We start from the raw sequence: 24,331 nt of genomic DNA on the forward strand, positions 1-24,331 counted from the left end.
GTATATATAAATATTTTATATAATTAAGAAAATAAGAAATTATGCACTACAGGATTAAAGAGAATGGTAAGTTTAACATTATTAATTCTCGCAAAAATCCGAATAAATTTCAAGCTCATTAATACTGTCTTCATCTGTTCGTTTATGAAGTAAAGATTACGTTAATTATATTGACGTTTTGAGATATGTACACACTACGAGTGCGCCTCATATATAAGTATTATGCAATTGCATTGAGTCCCTACAATTATTGAACAGGCATGACGATAATTGGAAAGAGAATGGCTTTTCCTTGTGAATCGATTTAAAAATCCCATGCTTGAGGCTTACTCCGGAACGATCCCCGATACAGTTCGTTATTGTTGCATGTGTCGTACGGAAAAGTGGGGGTGGCGGGTCGCTTTGATCCTTTTTCGCGCGATTCACCTTTGCCTTAATATTAAAATTTCATGCCTTGCAGGAACTGAAGGAGAGCTTCAATTACGGCCTCTTCTGTCCGCCGGTGAATGGAAAAGCCGGGAAATTCCTAGACGAGGAACGCCGCCTCGGCGATTATCCATTCAATGGACCCGTCGGGTACTTGGAGGTAAGGAAAGACGCTCTCTTTTCTCATTTTTCATATTTCTGTTAAGTCCTTTCCCGCGACCGGAATCATCTGCGAATCGATCGTGCTAATCCCGTTCATTATTATAAAGGAAGAACAATACACACACGGATGTTTATTCCACTTGCACGGTTATATAGCCAGTTTTAATGCACGACGAAGGCTTCCCGTATTAGTAGCGGAAGGGTTAAGTAGCTTCCTCGCGTGTACATTAAAGCTGTCAGCAGACCCACTCCATGCCTGATAGGATCTAGTTACGTCATACGTTTCCGAGTTGTTCAATTACATTTCTCTGTTGAATAGAAAAGATGTTACGTTGTACAGAAGATGTTATATATCTTGAGAATCAAGTGGAGATTTTACATCTAAAAAGAGATTAAAAATTACTAATTATCAAAAACAAAAAATATTGGGATATATAGAATTTTATAAATAAGGCACATAATTTGAAAAGAATATGGAAAAAATATCTCTTATAATACTTCTTTCTTATTTCTTTCTTATGGCAAAGACATTTTCATAAATGATGTCTCTTGTAATCTTCTACGAAAATATATTATTGGCTTTGACAGAACTTTATTCAATGAAACGATGTTTTCAAGAAGATGTGGCAGCTCTCTTCTTTACGTTATTCTCAATTTCGAGTCGAGACGATATACGTAATAACGTAACTAGAAGGGGAAGTCGCGGAAGTACGTATTACGTAATTAATCATCGCGATGATCCTCGCTATCCTTACTGCACATAAATCACTCGGTGGTGTAGCGAATCGCGCAGCTCGATCCGCGCGATGACTGTTAAAACGGGGATTCGCGAAAAACAAATAATTCGGTCCCGGGTTAACGAGATCTGGATCCTGTCCCGCGGTTTTCTTGCGTAACCGGTGATAGTTCTCATCGCCCATCCACCTCGTCGCCTCGTTCCCTCGTCTTTCTCTTCTTCTTCTTCTTCTTCCTCGACCGGTCTCCCGATCAGTTGGTTCCACCCTGCCAGCTGCATGTCTCCGCTTCGTCGCGGGAGATTCACTTTCAGGGACGGCTGACTCATACACAGCTTCTTTGAACCGTCTTTAAGCCGCATTCACCTCGCACGAGTTACAAATTACATGAGGCCCGTCGACGAAAAACTTGCGTTTAACAAACGCCTGTCAGCGGGATCCCTCGTCGGACAATGGGGCCCCGTGGTTTTGAAAACTCTGCGGAGAGATGTGTCGCAAAAGCCTGAGCACACATAATACCCTCCTTACAACGAGACTTTTATTCTCTTTGTAAACATAGAGAGTTCTTATGGGGTATCACGTTTCGCAAAGATTTGCTCGTTATTAATATTAATATCAGCATTTCCGAAACGATCTTTTGACAAGGTATAGCATAATTTAGCGAAATAATCGATGTAACAAATTTCTCGTGATGTGCAATATTTTATAACACGACGTTTTTAATATTAAGCGACAATCTGATTAAATTAAATAAGCCGTTTAAAGCTGAAAATTAAATATAAGTATGAAGTATAGTAGAAAAACAAGTTCTAAAGATATAAGATGAACGAAAACTGAGATTATATTTTATTTTAGTTTTCCTTATTTAATACGCGATGGGAATAAAATTATATTCAGAGAAGATTTCTTTACCGAGTAAACGAGAACGATATCCAATAAGGGGCTACTCATACATTAAGACGCGCCGGGACATTATTATCGGGGATGAATACGAAATGAACTTTGCGTCTAAATCGCCGGTATTTCGCCGGTAATATCAGCCTTCTGCCAACAAAGCTTTCTTATTACAATAATCGAATCCTTCTCTTCCCCTCCCTGTCAATCTCAAACCCGCTTTCGTCACGAAAGCGCCGTAGTCGGACGAGGTAGGTTTCAGGGTCGCTTCGATTCAGTTTCTTTGATCACTTGACGAGCCATTCATTTTGCACGAGTTACGTATCATCGGACAATCCGGGACAGGACGTGGGCGAGACGAACCACTTTGGCGAATACGAGAATATGTGAATGAAAAGTGAAAATTGACAGCCGCCTGTCGGCGACGGCTGTCAGTCGCGAGAGTAGTGGAGAATAATTAATTGTCAAACAAGCCCGCCGTATTCGCGCGATCCATTCAAGATCATCGTTACGTATAATTCCTCGTTTTCATCCAGCGGAGAGATATAATTAGCCGGCTCTCGATATAAAAGAAGCAAAAAAAAACTTACGTTGAAGCTTCCCTGTAATTGTTTTTTTATCCGCTCGATATACATATATTGACATTCTGTCGTTCCTCTCTAGAGGGTAAACGAACCTTTGTGATAAAATTAAATTTTATAGTGGCGAGAGGAGCCTCGCCTTTCTCAATTTTCATTTTTCACTCGCAAAATTCGCTCGATACCCATCCCTATCATGAGATAAGCAACACCGTTAGATCGAGCCTTTGAGTTGGCGTTCGCAACACGATAAAACCTAATCTGATACACGATGATAATGGCAACGCGATGCACTTGCGTATCAGGCGCTACCGCGCATAGTGGTCTTTATATCGCGCTATTATTATTGCTTGTAATGCGGCCACGCGGTCATCTCGAAAAGAAATCGCGCGACGGGACGGTAATTCTTTACGCGACACCTTTTTTACAGTGCAATTCTGGCGAAAGCGTTCGCGCGGTTAATAAAAGATGAAAATGAGGTTTTTAGTGTAACTTGTATATAAATTAAATGCTACATATAAATTTACATTTATATATTTCACAGAGGAGAGAGAATCTCGGAGAAATTAAGCGCCAGAAATGCGAATAAATGACGAGAGAACCGTGCTTCATTATTAATTTCCGGATATAGCTTTTGTCTAATAAAAATTTTATTACAATCTAGAGAAGATATATAATGTAAGAAAGATAGGGGAAGATGAGACGGCTACAGATTGAATTTTCGATAGGAGAAAAAGAGGAGGGTAGTCGGGTTCAATTTCCTGAAGGCGGAGCCTCTTTCAGTACTTTACGCATCTTATGTCACGTCCGGTTTATTGCGTATTCATCGATAACGGAGAAATACGCGTGACGAACGTATTCGTGTGCAGTAGATTATAAGAAACGGCAATTATATGGCCGTCCGGGTGAGACGATACCCGCCGATGAGATATACTTAACGATAACGATAGCCACGCTCGGCGCTCTCTCTCGCGATATATTTGCATAAGTATTGTACGGAGCTACTGCAAATCTATACCGCGACAAATTGCACGCGACGATCAGAGTCAGAGTTAAATATCTCTGGATATATCTTACTTTGCAATATAATTTATGATTTTATATATTTAAGCTGCTATATCACCGTGTAATATGGAAATAATTAGCTTGCCGGGAGATGAATTTTACGCTTTTACATGATGGAAAGCGAAGCGCCATTAAAATAGCCGTTCCGTAATAATAGTCGCTGAAACGCCGCGTCTCGATAGTATAAGTGTCATTATTCTCAAATAAATTCCAGCTCAAATATAAGAGGCGGGTGTACAAGATGCTGCATTTGGATGAGAAACAGCTCAAGGCTATGCATACCAGGACGAATTTGCGGAGGTTACTGGATTATGTGCAGAGCAGTCAGGTCGAGAAGATCGCGAAGATGTGCAGCAAAGGGCTGGATCCTAATTTCCACTGTCAGGAAACGGGAGGTAATTCGCGTGCGCAATTGCATGAAAATTGCTAAAACAACTCGTAGTCGTACAGCGTGATTTTCATCAACTACCAACACATTCTAAAATATTTAAAAAAAAAAATCATCATAAAATAAATTTATGTAATCATCCTATTGCGGGGATTAGTGACATTTTACGATTGCATATTTTCAACTATATAAAAATAATTTAAAATTACAAAAGAGGAATATTTTTTGTTTTCGCGACTGCGAAAATAAAAGAAAAATGTGAGTTTTTTTTTAATTCTTAATTTCAGAGACGCCGTTGACATTGGCAACCACTTTGAAAAAACCGTCGAAAGTTATAATTGCGTTAGTCAATGGTGGCGCTTTACTGGACTATCGAACGAAAGAGGGTCTAACGGCGATGCACCGTGCCGTTGAACGAAACAGTCTGGAGGCGGTGAAAACGCTGCTGGAATTGGGCGCCAGCCCGAACTACAAAGATACGAAGGGCCTGACGCCGCTTTACTATAGCGTCATTCACAAGACCGATCCGATGCTTTGCGAGACGTTGCTTCACGACCACGCGACAATAGGAGCGCAGGATCTCCAGGGCTGGCAGGAAGTTCATCAGGTACTTGTTTTTTTTTTTTTTTTTTTTTTTTATTTTTTTTTTTTTTTTTTTTTTTTTTTTATAAAGGATTAGCGGAAGAATATAAAAAAAGTCATTTCTTGCGAATCATGAATCTTGATGAGAAAAGATTTGGTTTTTATTTCTTTATTATCTTTTAATAAAGGTTAAAAATAACCAGTATATTTTTTAAATTTCGTTATTAATCACAATTCTTAATATTTTCTTTTTACAACTTATTACTTCTTTGTAATGCAAAATTTTGTTCACGAATTCTCGCGTAGAAAAATATTCGAATCAACGCTTGGATTAATTGAGAAGAATGCAATTGAACGATACGTTGAATGATTTCCGCGGCTAATACCCGCCTACTCGCGTCGTATGCCCGCAGGCGTGTCGCAACAATCTCGTACAGCATCTGGACCACCTGCTTTTCTACGGCGCTGACATGAATGCGCGCAACGCGTCCGGTAACACGCCGTTGCACGTGTGCGCGGTGAATAACACGGACGCCTCGTGCATACGTCAGCTACTCTTCAGGGGCGCGCAGAAGGACGCGCTCAACTATGCGAACCAAACGCCGTACCAAGTCGCCGTGATCGCCGGCAACATGGAGCTCGCCGAAGTCATCAAGAACTATCAGCCGGAGGAAGTCGGTGAGTTATGAACGTCGCACGAAATGTCAAAAATCGTAAAGCTTGGCGGACTCTCGCGATGAGGAAGGGGGGAAGGGGGGAGGAGAAAACGCGAGAAACGCGGGGGCGCGAGGATCCGGGCGCAGGAAACTCGCTTGGAGAGGTCGAGGCATGATGCTGCAAGAATAAACGACAGACGTTGACGATCTTCTTCCTCTCGTTCTTCTCCCCCTTACGTCCCCCTTTCTGCGTTCTTGCTTCTCTCTCCGGACATTGTTCCGTCGCTCTCGGCGACCCTTGCTCGCGGAACGATGATAACGCGGCGCCGGCAGGATCGGTCCTTCCGGGATCACGAATGGGACGAACGGGCTCGGAAGACGGGTAATCTCATTACTCTCGTCGAGGTTTCTCCATATTCATTTGCCACACCCGCGACGGCTGATCAACATGACTGTCCGATTCTAATCCCCTGTTTACGACCGTGTCTGCTGTATATTATAATATTTATTAACTAAGTTAAAAATTGCTAATCAGGCAGAAAGGCGTCGAGATTTAGCGACAAAGTCTTCGCGATCTTTCTCATATAATTTCTAATATAAAAATCGTGAAATAAAAATTGAAATAACTCGTCGGAAGCTTCTAGTAGTCGCCGCTTATCGGATTATCGGCGATATCGTCCCATTTACGACTTTAATATCTCACTACGATATCTCACTCGGTATTGTTTGTTAAAATAAAAAAGTCGCACATGGCCACAATGGTGTGTGACGTAACAAAGTTAACAGTGCTTATCTCTGATAACGAACGTGATCGTGGCTTAGAAAATACGATGTAGGCATTTTATATTGCATGATTGTAGAGCTGAGCATGGCATGAGCATGTTGCACGCTGTTCTTCTCGTATCTAATATAGAAGTAGACGTTGGATAGGTAGCTCTTCTCTGGTACGTAGTTACTTGTATAGAGGGTGCCTCTCTGGAATTGTGTATATATAACACGAGACGCGTTGTGAGTGTGACGTACGTATGTTAATGTACTTATCTATTTACCTGTGTCTGTGCTGTGTGACGAGTAACGTAAAATTTTTACAATCATGTCATGGGAATTTTTGGTGGTGATGGTCGTGTATATGACGTCGAGTACATTTGTGATACCGAGGAGAAGTAACGACACTACCTCTTGATAGATTGTGCTTTCCAGTAACTAATGGTACTGTATCTTTGGTTCACTGTCGAATGGATCAATGCTGCCGGATTCGCGTCACAAAATGCATCGATCGGTATCAATTCTCGAGTAAATAAATTCCAAACTTAAAAATTCTATGCAATAAAAATGAAATTCTAATTTTAAAACATTATATATTGACAAGAATTATATATTGACTTATCTTTCCGATTTTTGTATCTTCTTTTTATTTATAACTTTGCGTTAAAAATAAATTGACTTTTTGACAGAAGAGTTCCTATTGTATCATTAATAAATTAAAAATATATTTTCACGCGATATTGATATTTATTTTCTGGCAGCATTGAATTTGTGCAAGAATGTCTTGACTAGTAAAATGTTTGGTAGTTCGAGATACGTTGTGAATCCACGTGGTCTCACGGATCGTCGGAGTCTGTGGAGCTTGAAAGAGAATTTGAAGAAACGCATTCCGACGATCTGGTGACGGCGACGTCGATCGTTTGTGCACATGACGTATTCCGACGAGATTTACTCGTATAATCTCGAGCACATTGTATCGCACAAAACGGATACAACGGAACGAGGATGAAGTCGTTATCCTTGCGTGTGTGGCTTTCTACCGCTTTCCCGTCTGTACAGAATGTCCCGGAATTGGCGAAAGTGCACACGTAACGCGTTGTTTCCGGTGAAAAATTCGAATCCGTTTTTCCTCAGCAATCTTTCAAATCTCGAATATACATTTGACATTTTTGGCGATTTAATTATGAAAATTAGAATTCTTTTCGAACAAAATTTTCATCTTGAATTAAACCTTTAATTAAAGAATTAAATAATGATGATGATTAAATAGTGATTTTCAATATTTATTTTCAACTTCAACGGATAACGTACGCCCGCTTTCCGTCGATTCTGAGACGACCTGTACATATCGGCACGATAAAACGACGAGAGCAATACCTGGTTGTTCGGGGTTACCCGGGGAGAGAGCCAATAATCATCATCGTGAAGTAACATTGTGCGCGCGCGCGTAGCTGCGTGCGTGCGTGCGTGCGTGCGTGCTTGTGTGCTTCACAGCGACCGCTTGTAAATCCGCTTTGCAAAAATCCCGCACAACGATCTTTCGTGACACCGGAAGATCGATCGTGGAGAATGGAGCTCCGAGAGAGAGCCCGAACGTAAAACTCTTCGCTTCAGCGAACATAATGTACACGATGTGTAACTACGCGACTAACACACCCGCGCCTTCGATAAAACGCGGATAATGACGACCGTATAAAAAGGTCGTCGCGATACTTAACACGTTCAACGCAGATTAAGTGATTTGTTCGGTATCTGTTTCGGTCACGAAAACATTGTCTCCGTGTTGTACTACGCGGCACTTACATGTGTAATCATTTTTAACCCTAGACAGTACAAGCGGTAATCGATGTGATTTTTTTTTTGCAGGATTATTAGATTTTAAAATGAGAATTTAATAAATTATACTAATTTTTTTTTTTTACTGAAATGAAAAAAATTTGATTAAATTAATACATTAAATTATTATTACGTTAAAATATTTTGTATAATAATGTCTTTAAAATGACACTGTTTAGGGTTCAGCATAATTTGCGATCACACACTATTGCATTTCATTCGATTTTAACGAGCCATCCGACATAATTTTACGTTTCGCCCTTGAAGAGCCGCGTCGACGCTCGTCGGAGAAGACGACGAATACTCTCTTTCTCTCTCTCTTTCTCTCTCTTTATCTCTCTCTTTCTCTTTCTCTCTTGTAAGGCTAAGTAATCCTTTCTTTACTTAACCTTGCAACCCTTGCGATTTTCCAGTACCGTTTAAAGGGCCGCCACGTTACAACCCGAAGCGGCGCTCGGTGGCCTTCGGTGGCACTTCCACGATGATGACGACGAGCTGTTCAGCAAGTAATCTGGGAACCCTCACCAGGATACCGTCCACCGAACAACACGCGGCGGCGGCGTCTAGCGCCGGTGGTGGTACCTCTAGTGGTACACTCACCAGAACCATCTCTGTGGAACAGTACTCTAGTATCACGCGAGTACCCTCCGCCGAGCAGTACGCTACCGCCGCGAGCCTGAATCGAGTACCGTCCACGGAGCAACCGTACTCTCCGCCTCCACCGTCGTCCGGCACACTCGTCCGGGTCGCGTCCGAGGAAAAATACGCGCCGTCCGGCATCGTCTTGAGCAGAGCCTCGTCCGGCGAACGATACGACGCCACTTTGATCAGAGTACCGTCCTCCGAGCAGTACCCGACTGTTAGTACGCTGACCAGAGTACCGTCCACGGAGCAGTACCCGACTGTCGCGGCGAGCATGAGCAGAGTACCGTCCACGGAACAGTATCCCTCCACCGGTGGAATCGCGATCATCGGTCAGTCAACCGAGTCGGTCCACCACGGGAGCCTCGGCAGAGTACCGTCCGTAGAGTCGAGCAGAAACGACTTACCGAACCGAATACCGTCCGAACAGAACGGCCACCGATTAACGTCGGAGTACCAGAGTCCAAATTCTTTGAGAGATCCTAACGCGAGGTAAGCATTAAATGAAGAGTCGCGCGTACGCCGCCGATCACTGGATAAGCGTGACAAAATTTTTAAAAATGAAACGACGCCTCGAGTTATATGTCATCACAAACGATGACAGTTCGTGCGGTACGTTCGCGGTCGCCGATGCTTCACCCTGATCAGAACCTGACCATCACATGTGCTGGCTAACTAAAGAAGGATACACGTGCCACACACGTGTCTTGGTTAGCGTTTTGGTCAGCGCGAAGCACCGATCGCCGATGTATCCTAAGAGTTGTACGCACCGTTTCAAGATTGCCGAGTGCCGCGGAGAATTATACGAACTTGAGAATGGAGGGTCTGACGAGGCTGCAAGAGCATCGGCTCGAGCTACAACATCGCCTCGATATGCACAGAACACAGATGGAGATGCCGCCGTCGCCGTCGCCTAGCAGCAGGAGCTTAGCACCTTTCAGCTCGGCCAGTTCGAGCTTATCTGAAGGCAGCAATCAACCGTCCGGCGAGGATTCGGCCAGCATCGTCACAGGTACACTAATTCTTTTCTCTTTCTATTCCTTTCGATTCTCCCCACTGTTCGATGATGGAAAATTTGCTCCTCGATGATTCACACAAACTGCGGAAATCAACACAAATACGCGTAGATACTCTGGACACTCCAAAAGGAAATCAACTATCCCCGAAGGTACGAGGAAGCGGACAAGTCCTCTGCGCGAAAGTTTGTCGCGCGTAAAGCGACAGAAATTAAACAATTATTAAATACAACATCATCATGTTTATATGTAGTACCATCACCACCAAAAACCGGCGGTGCGCAAAGATGGTCGAACGACACGATGAGAGTTAGTCAGACGTTGGCTTTGATGGTTCGTGCATGCTTCCGTTTTGATGTCCCCGAGGATATTAGAGATCCTGAGTTTAGTGACTCCTCCTCGCGAGCGAGTTGGGCGAGGTCTTCTCGCTTGAGAAGAGAGACATGCTGCGCTTAACATTCATTAGAGGCCGCCTCTTAAGATGCGACAAATGCAATGCGGCTGGCAATGTTTAGAGCTCTTATTGCCGTCGTAGAGCACATTTTAGGCGAATCAAATTGAGTTAATTAATTAATTTTTTTTTTTTTTAAGGTCAAGTGCGCTGAAGTTTTGATTTAGCGTTAAGAGTTAGCTATTCTTCCTTTCTCTCTCTTTCTCTCTCTGTCTTTCTTAAGAGGTTTCGATCTCTTGCATGGCGTTTATCGCTCGGTAAGGCGATGCGGATCAAACATGAGGTATCACGCTGAGTATATCCGACCGTTGTCGATTTCTAGACAAGAGCCTCGGCGACACGGCGTCCGACGTGATCAGCGACAGTTCCGGGGTAGGAACCTCGCAGTCCGACACGACCAATTCATTATCCATTCCCGGTACGACGGTTGTCTGCGTGGAGAGCTACAACAGCGGGATCACTGGCCATCTGACTATCAATCAAGGAGACATCCTTGAAGGTACACCATCAGGCAATCCAACAAACGTACTCCTCTCTCTCTCTCTCTCTCTCTTTCTTTCTCATCTAGCTTCGTTGACTTTGATTTGACAGCGATGAGCGATGTTTCGTGATTTTCCATGTGTTTCCCGTAATTATTCTCGTGTTCCGTGATATGGGATGACGACTGTCTCACTCTGTCTCTCTCGATTTCTGTTTTGTAGGTAATGTCCAGAAATATTATTCTGATAGCAAGCGTGTTTTTGTTTCTTTATTTTTAACAGTCACCGGTGCCACCGATTGCGGCCTTCTGGAAGGGGTCCTACGTGGACAAGGTACCGGTCTCTTCCCCGCGCATTGCGTTCAGGAAGTCAGGCTGCGTCATACGAATATACCTCTGGGCCCGCAGCCCGCCAGGGACGGACGAAATCGGGTTCTAGGCCGCAGGGAGTCGCAGCATAAATACTTTGCTACCGCGCCTAGATTAAAGAAGCCGTAAGTTCAACGTTCGATAATATTCTTATCCTACCGTTAATACGAGATCCAATTGTATCTTTGTATTCCCAGCGTCACGTCGGAACCCCGCACTGTTGTTCTTCATCGTTCGAGGAAAGGCTTCGGGTTCGTGTTGCGCGGTGCCAAGGCCACTTCGCCGCTAATGGAGCTAACGCCGTCTGCCAGGTATCCGGCGCTACAGTATCTGGACGATGTCGATCAAGGAGGTGTAGCCGATTTAGCGGGTCTCCGAAAAGGAGATTTTCTTATTCAAGTAAGATTATCCGCGGATATTCATTTAGTCTAATAATTTTATATGTAATAACATTTTATATTGTTTAAATCGCGAAATCATTCTTTCACGAATATTTCAGATTAACGGCGAGGACGTGACGACGGCCTCCCACGAACACGTAGTCGACCTGATCAGGAAATCGGGAGAGTTGGTGCGAATGACAGTGATTTCGCCGGTGATTAGTCTTCCGAATTCTCAATCTGCGGCCGCGTTGCCAACTAGTCAACCTATCCAGAGACAATATGCGACTTTACCGCGTAAGGGTAACAACAACGTAGTGATCGGTGGTACGCTCGGCAGATCTCCGGCTCCCGTACCACCACGGAGAGACCCGAAGACGACACTAAGCGTGGGCCGGGCGAGGGCGCGATCGATGGTCGCAGGATTAGGTAATAAATCAGATATAAATTAAATTCCGTTTTTGCGAGATTACGTACATAAGAATAAACATCCACGATGCTACACATTTGTCATGTTTCTCTTGCAGAAGGAGGCGGCGAAAGAGATGATCGCGATGAAATCGCGTCGACTGGTGCAAAATCGAGCAGCGCGGAATCGATTCATATGCCGCAGCAGCCCTCGACCGGATCGAACACCGGTCAGAACACTCCGGTGCAACCGAGAACGGCCAGCATCCGATCGCGTCCAACATCCAGCAGGATTACCGCTGCGGAACTCGAAGTAATTATCTCTCGCCCCAATTTGCGGGCTGTACGTGCACCGCAACGTGCTCCCTCTCTCTCTCTCTGTCTCTTGCTCGATCACACTGAATCTATCCGTGCGCTCGTTGTCTCCGAATTGAATGGCATTTTGTGCACGAGATGAAACCGAGGCTTCAGCTTCGTCCTTTAATTTCTCTTGCAGGAACTATTTCAGCGGCAGCAGGGTAGCGCCGGTGGTCAGTACAGCTCGTCCATGATGAGCTCGTCTCACTTTCAGACTACTGGTCAGTCAACCAAGTCGCATCCGTCGTCGCCTGCTAAGACCGGCAGGGTGTACGCGAGCGTAGCGGAGATGAAGCGCAAGGGCAAAGTAAGGATGACTCGCCACACTCTCAAAGTTACAAAGAGCGCTCGCGTTTCTCTTTTTAACGTTTTCCTTATATAAGTTGAAATTAAGCCCCCTTAATGAAAGCTGCCCTAGAAATGGACGTTAATATGTTTGTTCATCTCATCCAGTAGCTTGATCGAACTCTCCGATGTCCCTTTAGATAGCTACTTTTAATCATTCCCTAATCTCTAAATAGACATTTCTCTTTTTTCTGCTCGTTTTTCTCGTATGGTACCCACATCGAATAGTAATTTATTAATATCTGGCGGTTAAGGACACATCCCTTTAAAAAAATGTCTACCAGCGTTCGAAAGAGTCGTCTGGCGTTCGGTGAATCCTCCTCTCTTCTCTCTGGGCAATGGTAATGGTGGTTCTTTTCTTTTGCATGTATGTTATAGTTTGCGCGCAAGCCGGTGCGAACGCACAGCAAGGGACGGTCCTGGTGCGGACGAGACGACGAGGACCACTACTTATATTACTGATCCAAAATACTTTGTTTCTAGCTCGTCCGTGGCTTGCATGATTTCAGGTGACTAAGCCATTTGCTAAATGAAACAGAAATCTGACGTCCGCGAGGGCGTTAGGTGCCACCTACGTGCTTCGTGTTCACGCCTCAAGTATGATTAACCAGTTGCGCATTTGCATTTTAACCAAGTTTTTGCGATTTCCTTCAGTTCCTTAAGTCGCTCTTCGGGATTCGTTCTGTAAGCATGGAAGACTGACGATACGTCATTATCTTATTACGTGTACATTCTTCGCAGCATACGACAGCATTAACACTTAGATAATCTTTCGCAAGCAAGCAATGGTAATGGTAGTAGTGGGTTAGCGGTAGTTACGGTAGTTTGGAGTTCACGCTTAGCAGGAGTATGCTTCGTTCTTGTATCATATTTCTCCAATATTCCTTTCTGTGCCTTTCTGTGTTTTACTCTATCCTTTGTCCTTTCACCGATCCAGTTGTAAATTGCAATTCCTTAATGAAAAAAAATTACGCTCCGAATTTTGCGAATTATCAAGGCGACGACGCCAACTGTTCGCGAGTTGCAGCCTGTACGAACCACTTGTCCTTACATTTACAGTCGCAATCAAAAGTGCGCTTCTTTGGCGGCTTGGGCGGAGGTTCCGATCTTCACAGAGACTTCCACAGCACACCGGATCTTAACGTACAGGCGCAGTCCTCGTCCCTTCTGGCGCCCAAGTGCCATAGAAGCCAAGAAGACGTGAATGCCTTGAACGGTAGAAACGGGCTTCCACCGCCGAATCATCCGCCGCCACCTCCGCCAGTCGGACAAGTCATCAAGATGAATGTCGGCGCCAACGTGCCGGATGTCGTCACTCCAGCCTCGGTTTACGACAACATGGCGCACATCCAGCAAGTCAAAGGTAATAAACGAGGTTTCCCGCCATTTCGCTTCTCTATATTAAAGTAATTGAATCATAATCCTCATTTGTTTTTGCAGAACTCGCGGCGGCCACGGTCGAAGGTGGTTATGGAGTGATGTCGAGTTTCCGACCATCTAACAGTGCGAAGCTATATGCCTCGCCGGAGGACATGAAGACCGTCGGTTACCGTTCACGTAGTCTACCGGCTAACCGCCCGCATCTCAGGAAATCTCACAGTCTGCGCAATCCGCCAAACAACACGATGTTCAAGCCAACCGGCAGCCAACAGGCGCTGAACAACAATGTCGGCAACATGAACAGCAACGGGAACGGTAACAATCAGTACGCGCAACCGCTGAAGACTACCAGGAGTCACAGCACGGCCGGTATCCGCGAGCGGAAAAAGAAAACCATTGTCTTGAACGCCAGCTCGTCCGTTACGAATCTTTCGTCAATCGCGTCCGGCGCGAATGGAACGACTGTGCCGCCTAATTCGGCGCCGCCAATTCCTGAGCCAGATTACAGCCTGTCAGAGTCGGAGAATGATGACGACGAAGGCGAGGACGACGAGACGGATGAGGATGGTGAGTCAGAGATTGCGAAGGAACTTGAGAAAGCGGCGGCGCGGGAAAAGCTGGAGGCGACACGAGAAACATCCGGCAACTCCAACACGTCCGGTTCGAGCTCGTCGGGAAGCGGCTCGCTGCCGCACTCGTTCAGCGTCGAGGAGATCCAAAAGGTGCGCACGCAACTCAAGTCGTCCAAGAGTCATCCAAACGACTTTCTGCTACAGACGCAGCAGTCGCTCGTCGAGGACGGTGACAACAGCTCGAGTGGCGTTAGCTCGGATCAGGATGTGCCAGTGGGCCCGCCGATGGGCTTCGACGACACCGCTGTGCGGAATCTGGCCAATCAGGAGAGCAATCAGCATTCGGGAGGTGCGGCTCTGCTAACTTCCGGTGTCAACCCGATTGACAAGGAGAACAATCAGATCAAACGACCGGGTTACGGGGGCAGCGGTTTGCTGACTAGGCACGCGGTCAGCCTGGCGCAGCTGCCGCCGCCGATCGAGGCGGACGCCGAGGAGCAGAATAATGATCTGTTTGTGCCGCCGCCGCCGGAATTCAACGCAGGCCCGTCCGCCGGCGGCCAGGATCAAGAAGTAGTGGTGTTTGCACCACCACCGCAATTCTGCGATAACAAACATCAACAGCAGCAGCAGCAGCAGCAGCAGACAACTTCACAGAATCGTGTTAAGATAATCGGCGCGATTCCCAAGGTTGCCGGAAACCAGGTGAAGGCGTCGGGCGGAAGGGCATTGCCGTAAAAAAAGAATCCGCCGTAAATTATAACACGGATGTCTTGATCGCGTATATCTTTGCTGCGCGAACAGAAGAGAGTTTGCAACACGTAATTGGTAGATCGCGATTTCAAAGTCAATATATTTAGAGGTTTTTCTGCCTTTTCGGTAGTGTAATCGCCGCGCGACGAGCATATTAAATTTGAACTATATCGCTGAAAAGCGATCGACAGTCCGCGCGGGCGTGCTGTCGTATATAAAGCGTGGTCGGCTTGGACGACTTTTTGCCAATAGTAAATTCGTATTCTAATCGAGCGTCTAGGAGTCGTAGTATATAACGTGAAGAGATAATTGCGAGCAGCAGACAACTTCACAGAATCGTGTTAAGATAATCGGCGCGATTCCCAAGGTTGCCGGAAACCAGGTGAAGGCGTCGGGCGGAAGGGCATTGCCGTAAAAAAAGAATCCGCCGTAAATTATAACACGGATGTCTTGATCGCGTATATCTTTGCTGCGCGAACAGAAGAGAGTTTGCAACACGTAATTGGTAGATCGCGATTTCAAAGTCAATATATTTAGAGGTTTTTCTGCCTTTTCGGTAGTGTAATCGCCGCGCGACGAGCATATTAAATTTGAACTATATCGCTGAAAAGCGATCGACAGTCCGCGCGGGCGTGCTGTCGTATATAAAGCGTGGTCGGCTTGGACGACTTTTTGCCAATAGTAAATTCGTATTCTAATCGAGCGTCTAGGAGTCGTAGTATATAACGTGAAGAGATAATTGCGAGCGCATTTTTACCAAGTAAATTTACGAGTGTAAGCGTACGTCCGATTGCACTGCAATGGAGGATTGGTTCGTCACACACGATCATAATCGTTTAACACTGTCCTGTCTGTGAAGAGAGAAAGAGAGAGAGGAAAGGACAGGAGAAAGCGAAAATTCGCACATTGAAGAAGAAAAGAAAAGAAAAGAACGACCAAGTCAGAAAAAGAAAAGAAGAGAGATTCGTGTATGCGTGCATGAGTCGAGACGCGTGAATGTGCGATGCATATCGATTTGTTTTTCATGTTTCTATCGAACTACGAGGTATGTTTTAATACTTTTACACACAATACACTTTGTCTCTCCGAATGCGGATAATAAGGATTATAGGTCAAGCCAAGTTTTTTGCGAATCGCTCTTGAACCAATTTTAAGCAAAAGTATATCGCGACAGTCTCGCTCATTCTTGATCCACCGGCGAAGAATGAAATGGCCCATGATGGATCGATATGATGTAATGCGTAAATCATATAATTGATTACTTGTTAATATCGAACACACGCGGTTTTTTTTTAGTTTTGACTAGCATTTTCTCTCATGTCTAAGACACTGCTCAAACGCCTAATCACAAAGCTCTACTCGCGAAGTCATTAGAGATTCTTACTAGTTTGTAACTGCAAATGTTATTATTATTATTAATATTAGAGTATTATTATTATATTATTAATATTATTATATATTAGCATCGTTATATTGTAATCATACGGCGACTATGGCGTTCCACTAACGACCTGTCGATAAAATGTAGTCGCGTCACGCGCAGAGATGCGCAGCACTATATTCGTTATACTATCGCACCATCACTACTCCAGCCTGTGTAAAGTAAAACCCCATACTCCTTCCATTCGTGTCAGAAGCTTCCCTTGAGCCAGGAGACGTTTGTTTTTTTTTTTAATCATCCGTTCTTGTCGACTGAGTTCGAGGATTGCGATCGTGGGTGGAAAACTGGCGGAATTCCACAATTTTACTCGGCGGCTCGAATCGAACTCTCGCGCAAGTTCGTGAATCGAAATCCTCCGCTTGCGAGTTAATTGACCTCCTGATGTACATACGCGTTACGTCGACTCGCAACACTATTCGCAGGTGCAACCGCGACTCGTCGCGAGTTAGTAAGATCTCGCGGCTCTCGGAGCGACAGTGCATATTGTATATATAATATTATATATTGAGTAACACGCGTTGTGTATCCTCGAGTATCTCTATAATTACAAGCGATCATCACATTACGTTTCATCGCATTTTCACTATGTTAAATCTATAAGCGATCGAACATCTTTTTCTTCCTTCCCCCTCTTTTCCCCCTGGATGGTCATTTCTATATGCGCCTTCGCAAACTCTGAGAAAACGAGAGAAAAGGAAACTTGAATTTCGTGCGAGCGCGCGTGAGTCGCCGCGTGGTTTTTGGAAAAAACCGAGTTCAATCGTATAGTTTCAAATATTTCTCGGATAATATTTGATTTCGTCGTCTTTTAATACAAATGCAAGGACCCGGCATAGCATAAATATCGAATATATTTTGGATATTTTTTGAATATTTCGCGATTTGAATATCTGAGTACTTTTATTGATATCGCACCGCTATGCGTAGAAGATATGTTTCATATGAAAATTATAAACGATTTATATAAAAAAATGCAAGAGAAAGACATCGGAACAAAATTAAAAAATAGAAGAATTACATAAATCTATTTAACTGTTCGTGCATCATTTATCTCACATACTTATTTTTCAAACCTTTATTTAAATAAATGATAGTGATCCGTGTCTACATTTTATACGATTTATTGAAAGATCATGTTTTTTAATAAATCGCTAAAAATATTTATTTAAATTAATAACTTCCATAAACTGTTAAAATATTCAAGAAAAATCCAACGACTGGAAACATTCACTGGATATATGCTGTAGCGAGATTATAAATTACTCGTAGATTGCGGTAAAAAAAGCAATACACGTGTGTGTATCACGACGCAGTTAGCACGACACAGCAAAGATCAATGGAGAAGATCGATCGAGAGGCGAGGCTTTATTTTTCTTTGCCGTGCGCCGGATGCGCGCGAGATGCACGGTTCACGGCTGAGATATTATTATATAATTACGACATTCCTGCCAAAAGTAATATATATAGAGAGTAGTCTTATATATTATATATTATATATATAAATATATAATATATCAAAATTTATATATATACGAAGGAAAAAGAGAAGAGAGTTAACATTGCGTACGTCTCTTGCGTGAGAGGACATACTTTGTAATCTATAGTTGCTCCTTCCAATTTTTTACCCCCTTTCTCTCCCTTCTTTCTTCAGCGTACCCCCTCGTTTTTTCTCCGTGCCGTGCGATCGATCGGCGAACTCGGGATCAATCGCGTCCTCACGATGCAAGGACGCGATATCGTTCCGGCGAGAAATCCCGAGATTGTCGCCCGATATATCTAACTCTCTTGTTAAAATCTATCAGTAAAGTATTTATATATGTATAGTATATGTATATATACAGGCTCTGTTCTCCGCGTAAACGAGGATTAATCGGCCGCGAAAAATTCAAGGAAAGAAAGAAAACGCGCGACTTTGAAATTTCGCGTTTTCTAACGTTTCCATCGAATTAATTGATTCCTTCGAGGATCTTTGCGTGCTGGGAAAATTTCCGTTCCCGATTAATCCGCGCCCCTCGCGGAGAGCGTGGCGCGTATACAGAGTGTACCGTAAAAGATGTATATTTCTTTTCCTTCCACTCCCTCAGATAGTAAATTTCCCGATCGCGATTTTTCCTCGCTTATAATTTTATTCGAATTATCCATCTGTTATAAATTTTCTGTTTGGCTAGACGATTAAATCTCCCGATAAAATCGGTTTTCGATTAGGAAGAATCGAATGCGCTAATTTTGCGAGGAGAAATAAAGGATTGTTACACGTATATTCGTCCCTCGAGACACCCTGTACACTGCGCTTCGACGAGGGTGCTAAGGAGAACCATCGAGAATCGTGATTCGATGATTGTACACCGCGACCGACTGAACTTTTGGGAACCACTCTTTTTTTATTTTCAACCATTCTTCTATACGTTTAATCTCAATCCGTTGCCCATCTATCCTCCCTCCGCCATCTCACCCCCTTCGCCATTCTTCATATTTTAGTTATCACTATCTCATTAATATTATTATGAGGCAATTACTATTAGTATTTTGTATTATAGGTATTGTATTGTAAATTGCAAAAGTACGTGCAATGTTTCGACGATGAATAATAATCGATCATGTTCAACTAATGCGCCTGAAATTTAATCTCTCTTTTTACCTTCACTCCTATGCATTAGAATATATATAATTTCATATATATCCTTATTTTTTTCTTTTCATTTTTTTTTTTTTTTTTTTTTACAGAAATTTAGAATATTTATTAAATGAGATCTAATTCATTTCTCTATCTCTGGTATTTAAATCGTCAAAAATCTTACATAATATTAACGTGCAAATAAGTTATCTTACACCTTATAATTAAATCACGCAAATAAATTTTATGGATCCGAAAAAGATAATGGCAAATGAATATTACCTGATTTATCCAGATATCTGGCACTCCTTTTCTTCAAAATATCTAGAGAATAGAAGGTATTAAAAAGTGAAAAGACAACACGAGTACGATATCGTCACCGTGAAATTATTATTATTCTCTTACAATATCTATCTCTTTAATGTTCTGTTCTTGAGCTATAAACCGTCATCCGTGTTTGTGTACATGAAAGTATCCAAAAAGACGAAGCATTGTTCGACTCTCTCTCTCGTTTATTCGCCTCTCATTTTCACTCGGGCTTAGGAAAAAAATTTCCGTCCCGCGCTCTTCCATCTCTCTTATTGTTAGCTCCTATTACTCGGCTTTATCTTCTTTTATTTTTCCTCGTAGAACCACTATGTGGATTATAATGAACACCGGCGGTGCTTTGAACGATCGGTCGATCCACACAATGAACGCTTGTGGTTGTCTTTTCTTTTATTATTATTTGGCAGTGCGAAACAACCGTGCTAATTATCACGTCTTCCGTTTCCTCCTCGCTACGCGATATCGAGTCTTGTCGCGATATGAGAAAAGCAAGCCTGCATATCGATCTCGACGAAGTGGCGAGAGAAGTCGCTTGAGATCGTTTTCGGGATAGATTCCGGGCTGAGAATATCTCACGCGATCATTCGCGCTCGATTCTCGCCGCTTCGTCCACGTAGCGAGAGAAAAAAATCATTTCCTTCTACCATTTCAAGAATTTACAGGACTCATGAGATAATTGGAAATTAGATCGACAAGAGCCGACTCACCAGCTTTTCATCATCCCGCGCGTACTCGTCGAGTTTCTCTCTGTGTCTCTCATTCTTTCTCTCTCTCTACACGCTATAAATCATATTAGTTTAAACTATGCAATATATTTTTCTACTTTTATACATGTACAAGCACTTTTCTAACCGAAGCGATCTCGCGGGGCCATAATTATATTAATTAATTATCAAAAAGTTTGGTACATCGTAATAAACATGACAAGGATATGCTTGCTTAACTCTACAAATTTTTATATCGGTATTATCTCTAGTATTTTTTTCATCATACGCTATTAGAAAAAAATAAAAATATATAATTAATAATAATTAAAAATATATAATTAAATAAAATTGACGCGCTTTTGAATAATGATGATTGAAATATGCGGAAGTTTATAGAAATTCTTTGGGAATAACTAATGAACAGAAAGACACTTGTAATACTGACAATACAAACAGAACCATCACGATGTTTTGCTAAGAGAATTTTACAAGCGGCCCTCGTCGCGATCGCTCGACTCCCTCTCTTTCTCGCGTCACGCTTTTACATAGAATTTATAATAAATGCAAACACTATATCTGTAATAAGCTATACTTATGCACATATCTCGGGGGAGTCTTTGTGTATGTCGTTACATTCAATTATTTACAAGTCCGAGTTGGAGACTCGGCTGGAGAGAAACCCGTCGAAAATTATATTCCCGCCGCGTTTGCTCAAAATAATATCCGACGCGATCATTTCGATCGGTTTAGCTGGTTTCTTTTTTTTTTTGTTTATACATTTACAAGCTTTGTAACTTCAATTGATACATCGATACATCCTCGCACGTCGACGATCGGGATCGACGAAACTGGCAAGTCGTACCGATACCGAGTCCTCGCACATTTGTAACGTGTAAATCTTATTCGTTCTTTCATTCGTCAACGTCTTGTGAGATCCTTAAATTTGTATGTGTGTTCAAAGAAATATCCGCTCTCTTTCTCTCGATCTTTCCAAGATGTTTCTAAATTCCACGCAAAAAGTTGCGGAGTTTTTTCTCGCTCTTATGCGAGTTTTGATTAATTGCGCAATGTATTTACGAATATTTTTGCGTGGTCGGTGTATTTTGTATTTTTTTTTGTTTTTGTAGCAAGAATGTATTTATAAAATTGTATAATAAAGTTTGAATTTATTGTACGATACGATACAATCAATCTCGTGGAAACGTTTCCGATTGTAATTTTTGCTGATTTTCGCGCGAGCTACTTATGCGATTATATTATAAACCTTCGCGTGGATTTATCGGAGAAAGAGATAAGACTACTTGTTTTCTATGGAAAAAGGTATTTTCTGTATATGACGCTAATACGATTATATTGGCGAAATGTAGGATAAAGTTGCGATTAAATTGATTAAGGAGAATCTCACAGGTGAAATTTCTTTCATATTTCTTTCGTCTCTGCACGTTTTTCTCTAATTTTTGTAAAAATACGTTGCCCGTATCTCTCCCTGTATCTCTCGCATTCTTACATATATTCATATCATTCTTTCTCTTTCTCTTCCTCTCTCGCGTTCACCACTTTGTTAATTACGGCTAGTGATTTTCTTTTCTCTCTCTCACGTTCTCGCAAGCACCGTCAAAAAGGAGAAGTAAGTCTATCGGCGTACATTTATTTAGCGTGTGCATATGTATATGTATGTGTGTTCAGCAAAGTTTTTTCCAAAATCGCGATAAGAAAAAAAGGAATGGGTGTCCACGTATTTCGCTTCGCTATATTTTCTTTCACTTTTCTCTATATGTATATAACGCTAATACAAACTTAATTATATCTTACCGAACACGTTATAGCGTCTCCCTTAAACGTACGTCCATATTATTTAGTGCATTGCGCATCGCGTGGATTAAGATTTAATTCTACAAAAAACGCACGGACATGTATAAAAAAAAGAACACCAGAAATCATAGAAACGGGATGATTTCCGTTTCGGGTCAGACTTTGTGCACTAGAAAAATGTATACAAATCGTTTACGTTGCTTTTTCATATGTCTCTCTCTTTTATTTCTTTTTCAGCCTTCCGTCTCTTTTTCGCGTTATTATTATTATTATTATTCTTATTATTTAGAGAGGTTCTATATCGATAATTTAGAATTATCAGCAGGCCGATACGAAGAATGATGATAAATACACGAGACGTTACAGTTACGCGTATGTGAGCCATACACACATCACATATATTTTCTTTTAATATCCTTCACATGTTTACACAGAAAGAAATTTGTTCGCTGCAGACTTTCAAGCACGCCAAAATCGCGATGAACGAGACCGCCATGTGCCGATAAAAAAAATCTTTCAACTAAATGCAGTCGGTTCGTTTTTCTTGGCAATAAAACAACGCGTATAAACCTTAATTACGATTAATTACAAACAAAAAATACAATAACGTACAAGAGAATACTTAATGTCGGAATTAGACTCGCCAATCGTATAATTATACAATACAAGCGACCTATATAAACGTATATATTCGCAACTCTCGAATAAACTTATCGTACAAGATCGCTAAGGGCTATCATACCGAAGCTCGTCGAAAAATTAATCCCGCGAAACTTAATCCCGTTTTTTTTTTGTACCTTTCCGTGACTTTTGTATTGCCGATTAGCTCAAAGTTATACTTTTACACATTGCGAGAAATAATTAATTATAATTGGAAGGACCTTCGAAGTGTCTCTCTCTCTCTCTTTACGATTTGTTGCGATTCTTCCATTTCGTGAGATCAAGCGCGATCAAGTAACCGAAAGTTCCTTCCTATCATCTCACCTTTGCGCTTATAAGAGAGAAATATTACCAAGAAATAAAAAGAAAATGCAACTTACTTAACAACTAATGGAACCTCCCTGCTCAGTTCTTTTTCTCTCTAATAAATTATATCTAAAGATTCGCGCGTAAAGAAAATAGTTTCGAAACTCGATCTAACACGATATAACTGATTGTATTTTTTAATCGAAATTAAACATGTCTTTAAAAAAAAAATATTATTTTTATCTCGATATAGAAAATAGCATGCATCTAGAAATGGCGGACAAGTTTTCACTTGCGTAAAAAATTGGTCCCTTACTCGATCGATATTAATTTCGACTAATAACGACAATTCGTTTTACACGAGCAGAGAAAACTTATGACAGAAAATTGGCAAGGTGAAAAGATAGAAGTAACGATCGGGACAACGATCGCGCCACGAAAGAATAAAAATAGGCGATGAATATGATTGAATGAGATGCGAGAAAATATAAGACAAAGATATAAGAAGCAAGATGTAAATATAAAAATGCAGTTAATTCTCAAATAATGTATAGATGTTTAAAGTACGTCGTAAAGAGATACTTACAAGGCATCGTCTAAGTGCTTTCAAACATTTTTCGGACGTTTAAGAGATTTCTTTGGATTGTTCTGTCATTTACATCGTATCTCATGGTGTTTTAAGATGTATCAATTATATTATATATAATATCCTTCGCTTCTCAAATCTTGCTTTTATATCTCATCGTGTCTCAGCCCGAAATTGTCGATCACGAAAAACACATGGTGGTTTCTCACGAGACCTCGTATGGCACTGTCTCGGTGAAAATCGGATCGGTTTAAAAACGCGGTGAGCAGGACCCATTGTATATTTGACTTTTTTCACACTTGTCCTATTCCATATGTCCCGCTGGCAGTGCTCGCAAATTTACAGGCTCGATGAAGTTTGGCAGTTCGCGACACGTGAGCGCTCGAGGGATATCGCCGATCTTAAAGAGGAAGTCTTTAAAAGTAATAAATTTCTCAAAATTATAAAAATAAATTATCGAGTTAGAACGAAAGGCGCGGATTCAGAATATGAATTATTAATCTTTCTAAATCTATGTGAATTATAACGACCATAATGTATAGATGCGAAAAATGAATTGTAGCTTGTTAGATTTTTCAAAATAAATTTACCTGCTAGATTACAGATATATATGTGTAAATATATATATATACCAACATATA

At 42.1% G+C, this 24,331-nt stretch overlaps 1 protein-coding gene across 7 annotated transcripts in view; it reads left to right on the forward strand.

Moving 5' to 3' along the window:
• Nucleotides 1-15,529, forward strand: part of LOC115246098 (SH3 and multiple ankyrin repeat domains protein 3) — a 129,359-nt gene extending 113,830 nt beyond the window's left edge. For 3 of the 7 annotated variants that reach the window (XM_029824703.1, XM_029824706.1, XM_029824704.1), the window contains 14 exons: nucleotides 461-586; nucleotides 4,074-4,254; nucleotides 4,535-4,854; nucleotides 5,243-5,507; nucleotides 8,500-9,220; nucleotides 9,508-9,740; nucleotides 10,518-10,694; nucleotides 10,957-11,167; nucleotides 11,240-11,441; nucleotides 11,542-11,851; nucleotides 11,950-12,143; nucleotides 12,327-12,494; nucleotides 13,592-13,895; nucleotides 13,973-15,222. In XM_029824703.1, coding sequence (XP_029680563.1) covers nucleotides 461-586; nucleotides 4,074-4,254; nucleotides 4,535-4,854; nucleotides 5,243-5,507; nucleotides 8,500-9,220; nucleotides 9,508-9,740; nucleotides 10,518-10,694; nucleotides 10,957-11,167; nucleotides 11,240-11,441; nucleotides 11,542-11,851; nucleotides 11,950-12,143; nucleotides 12,327-12,494; nucleotides 13,592-13,895; nucleotides 13,973-15,222 — 4,662 coding nt within the window. Of the gene's footprint in view, nucleotides 1-460; nucleotides 587-4,073; nucleotides 4,255-4,534; nucleotides 4,855-5,242; nucleotides 5,508-8,499; nucleotides 9,221-9,507; nucleotides 9,741-10,517; nucleotides 10,695-10,956; nucleotides 11,168-11,239; nucleotides 11,442-11,541; nucleotides 11,852-11,949; nucleotides 12,144-12,326; nucleotides 12,495-13,591; nucleotides 13,896-13,972 lie in introns of all 7 variants that reach the window. The other 4 variants (XM_029824708.1, XM_029824709.1, XM_029824705.1 and 1 more) reach the window with 3 other exon arrangements.
• Nucleotides 15,530-24,331: the final 8,802 nt, after the last annotated feature.

This window comes from Formica exsecta, unplaced genomic scaffold, assembly GCF_003651465.1.
Source record: "Formica exsecta isolate Colony F162 unplaced genomic scaffold, ASM365146v1 scaffold138, whole genome shotgun sequence".
Taxonomy (NCBI): domain Eukaryota; kingdom Metazoa; phylum Arthropoda; class Insecta; order Hymenoptera; family Formicidae; genus Formica; species Formica exsecta.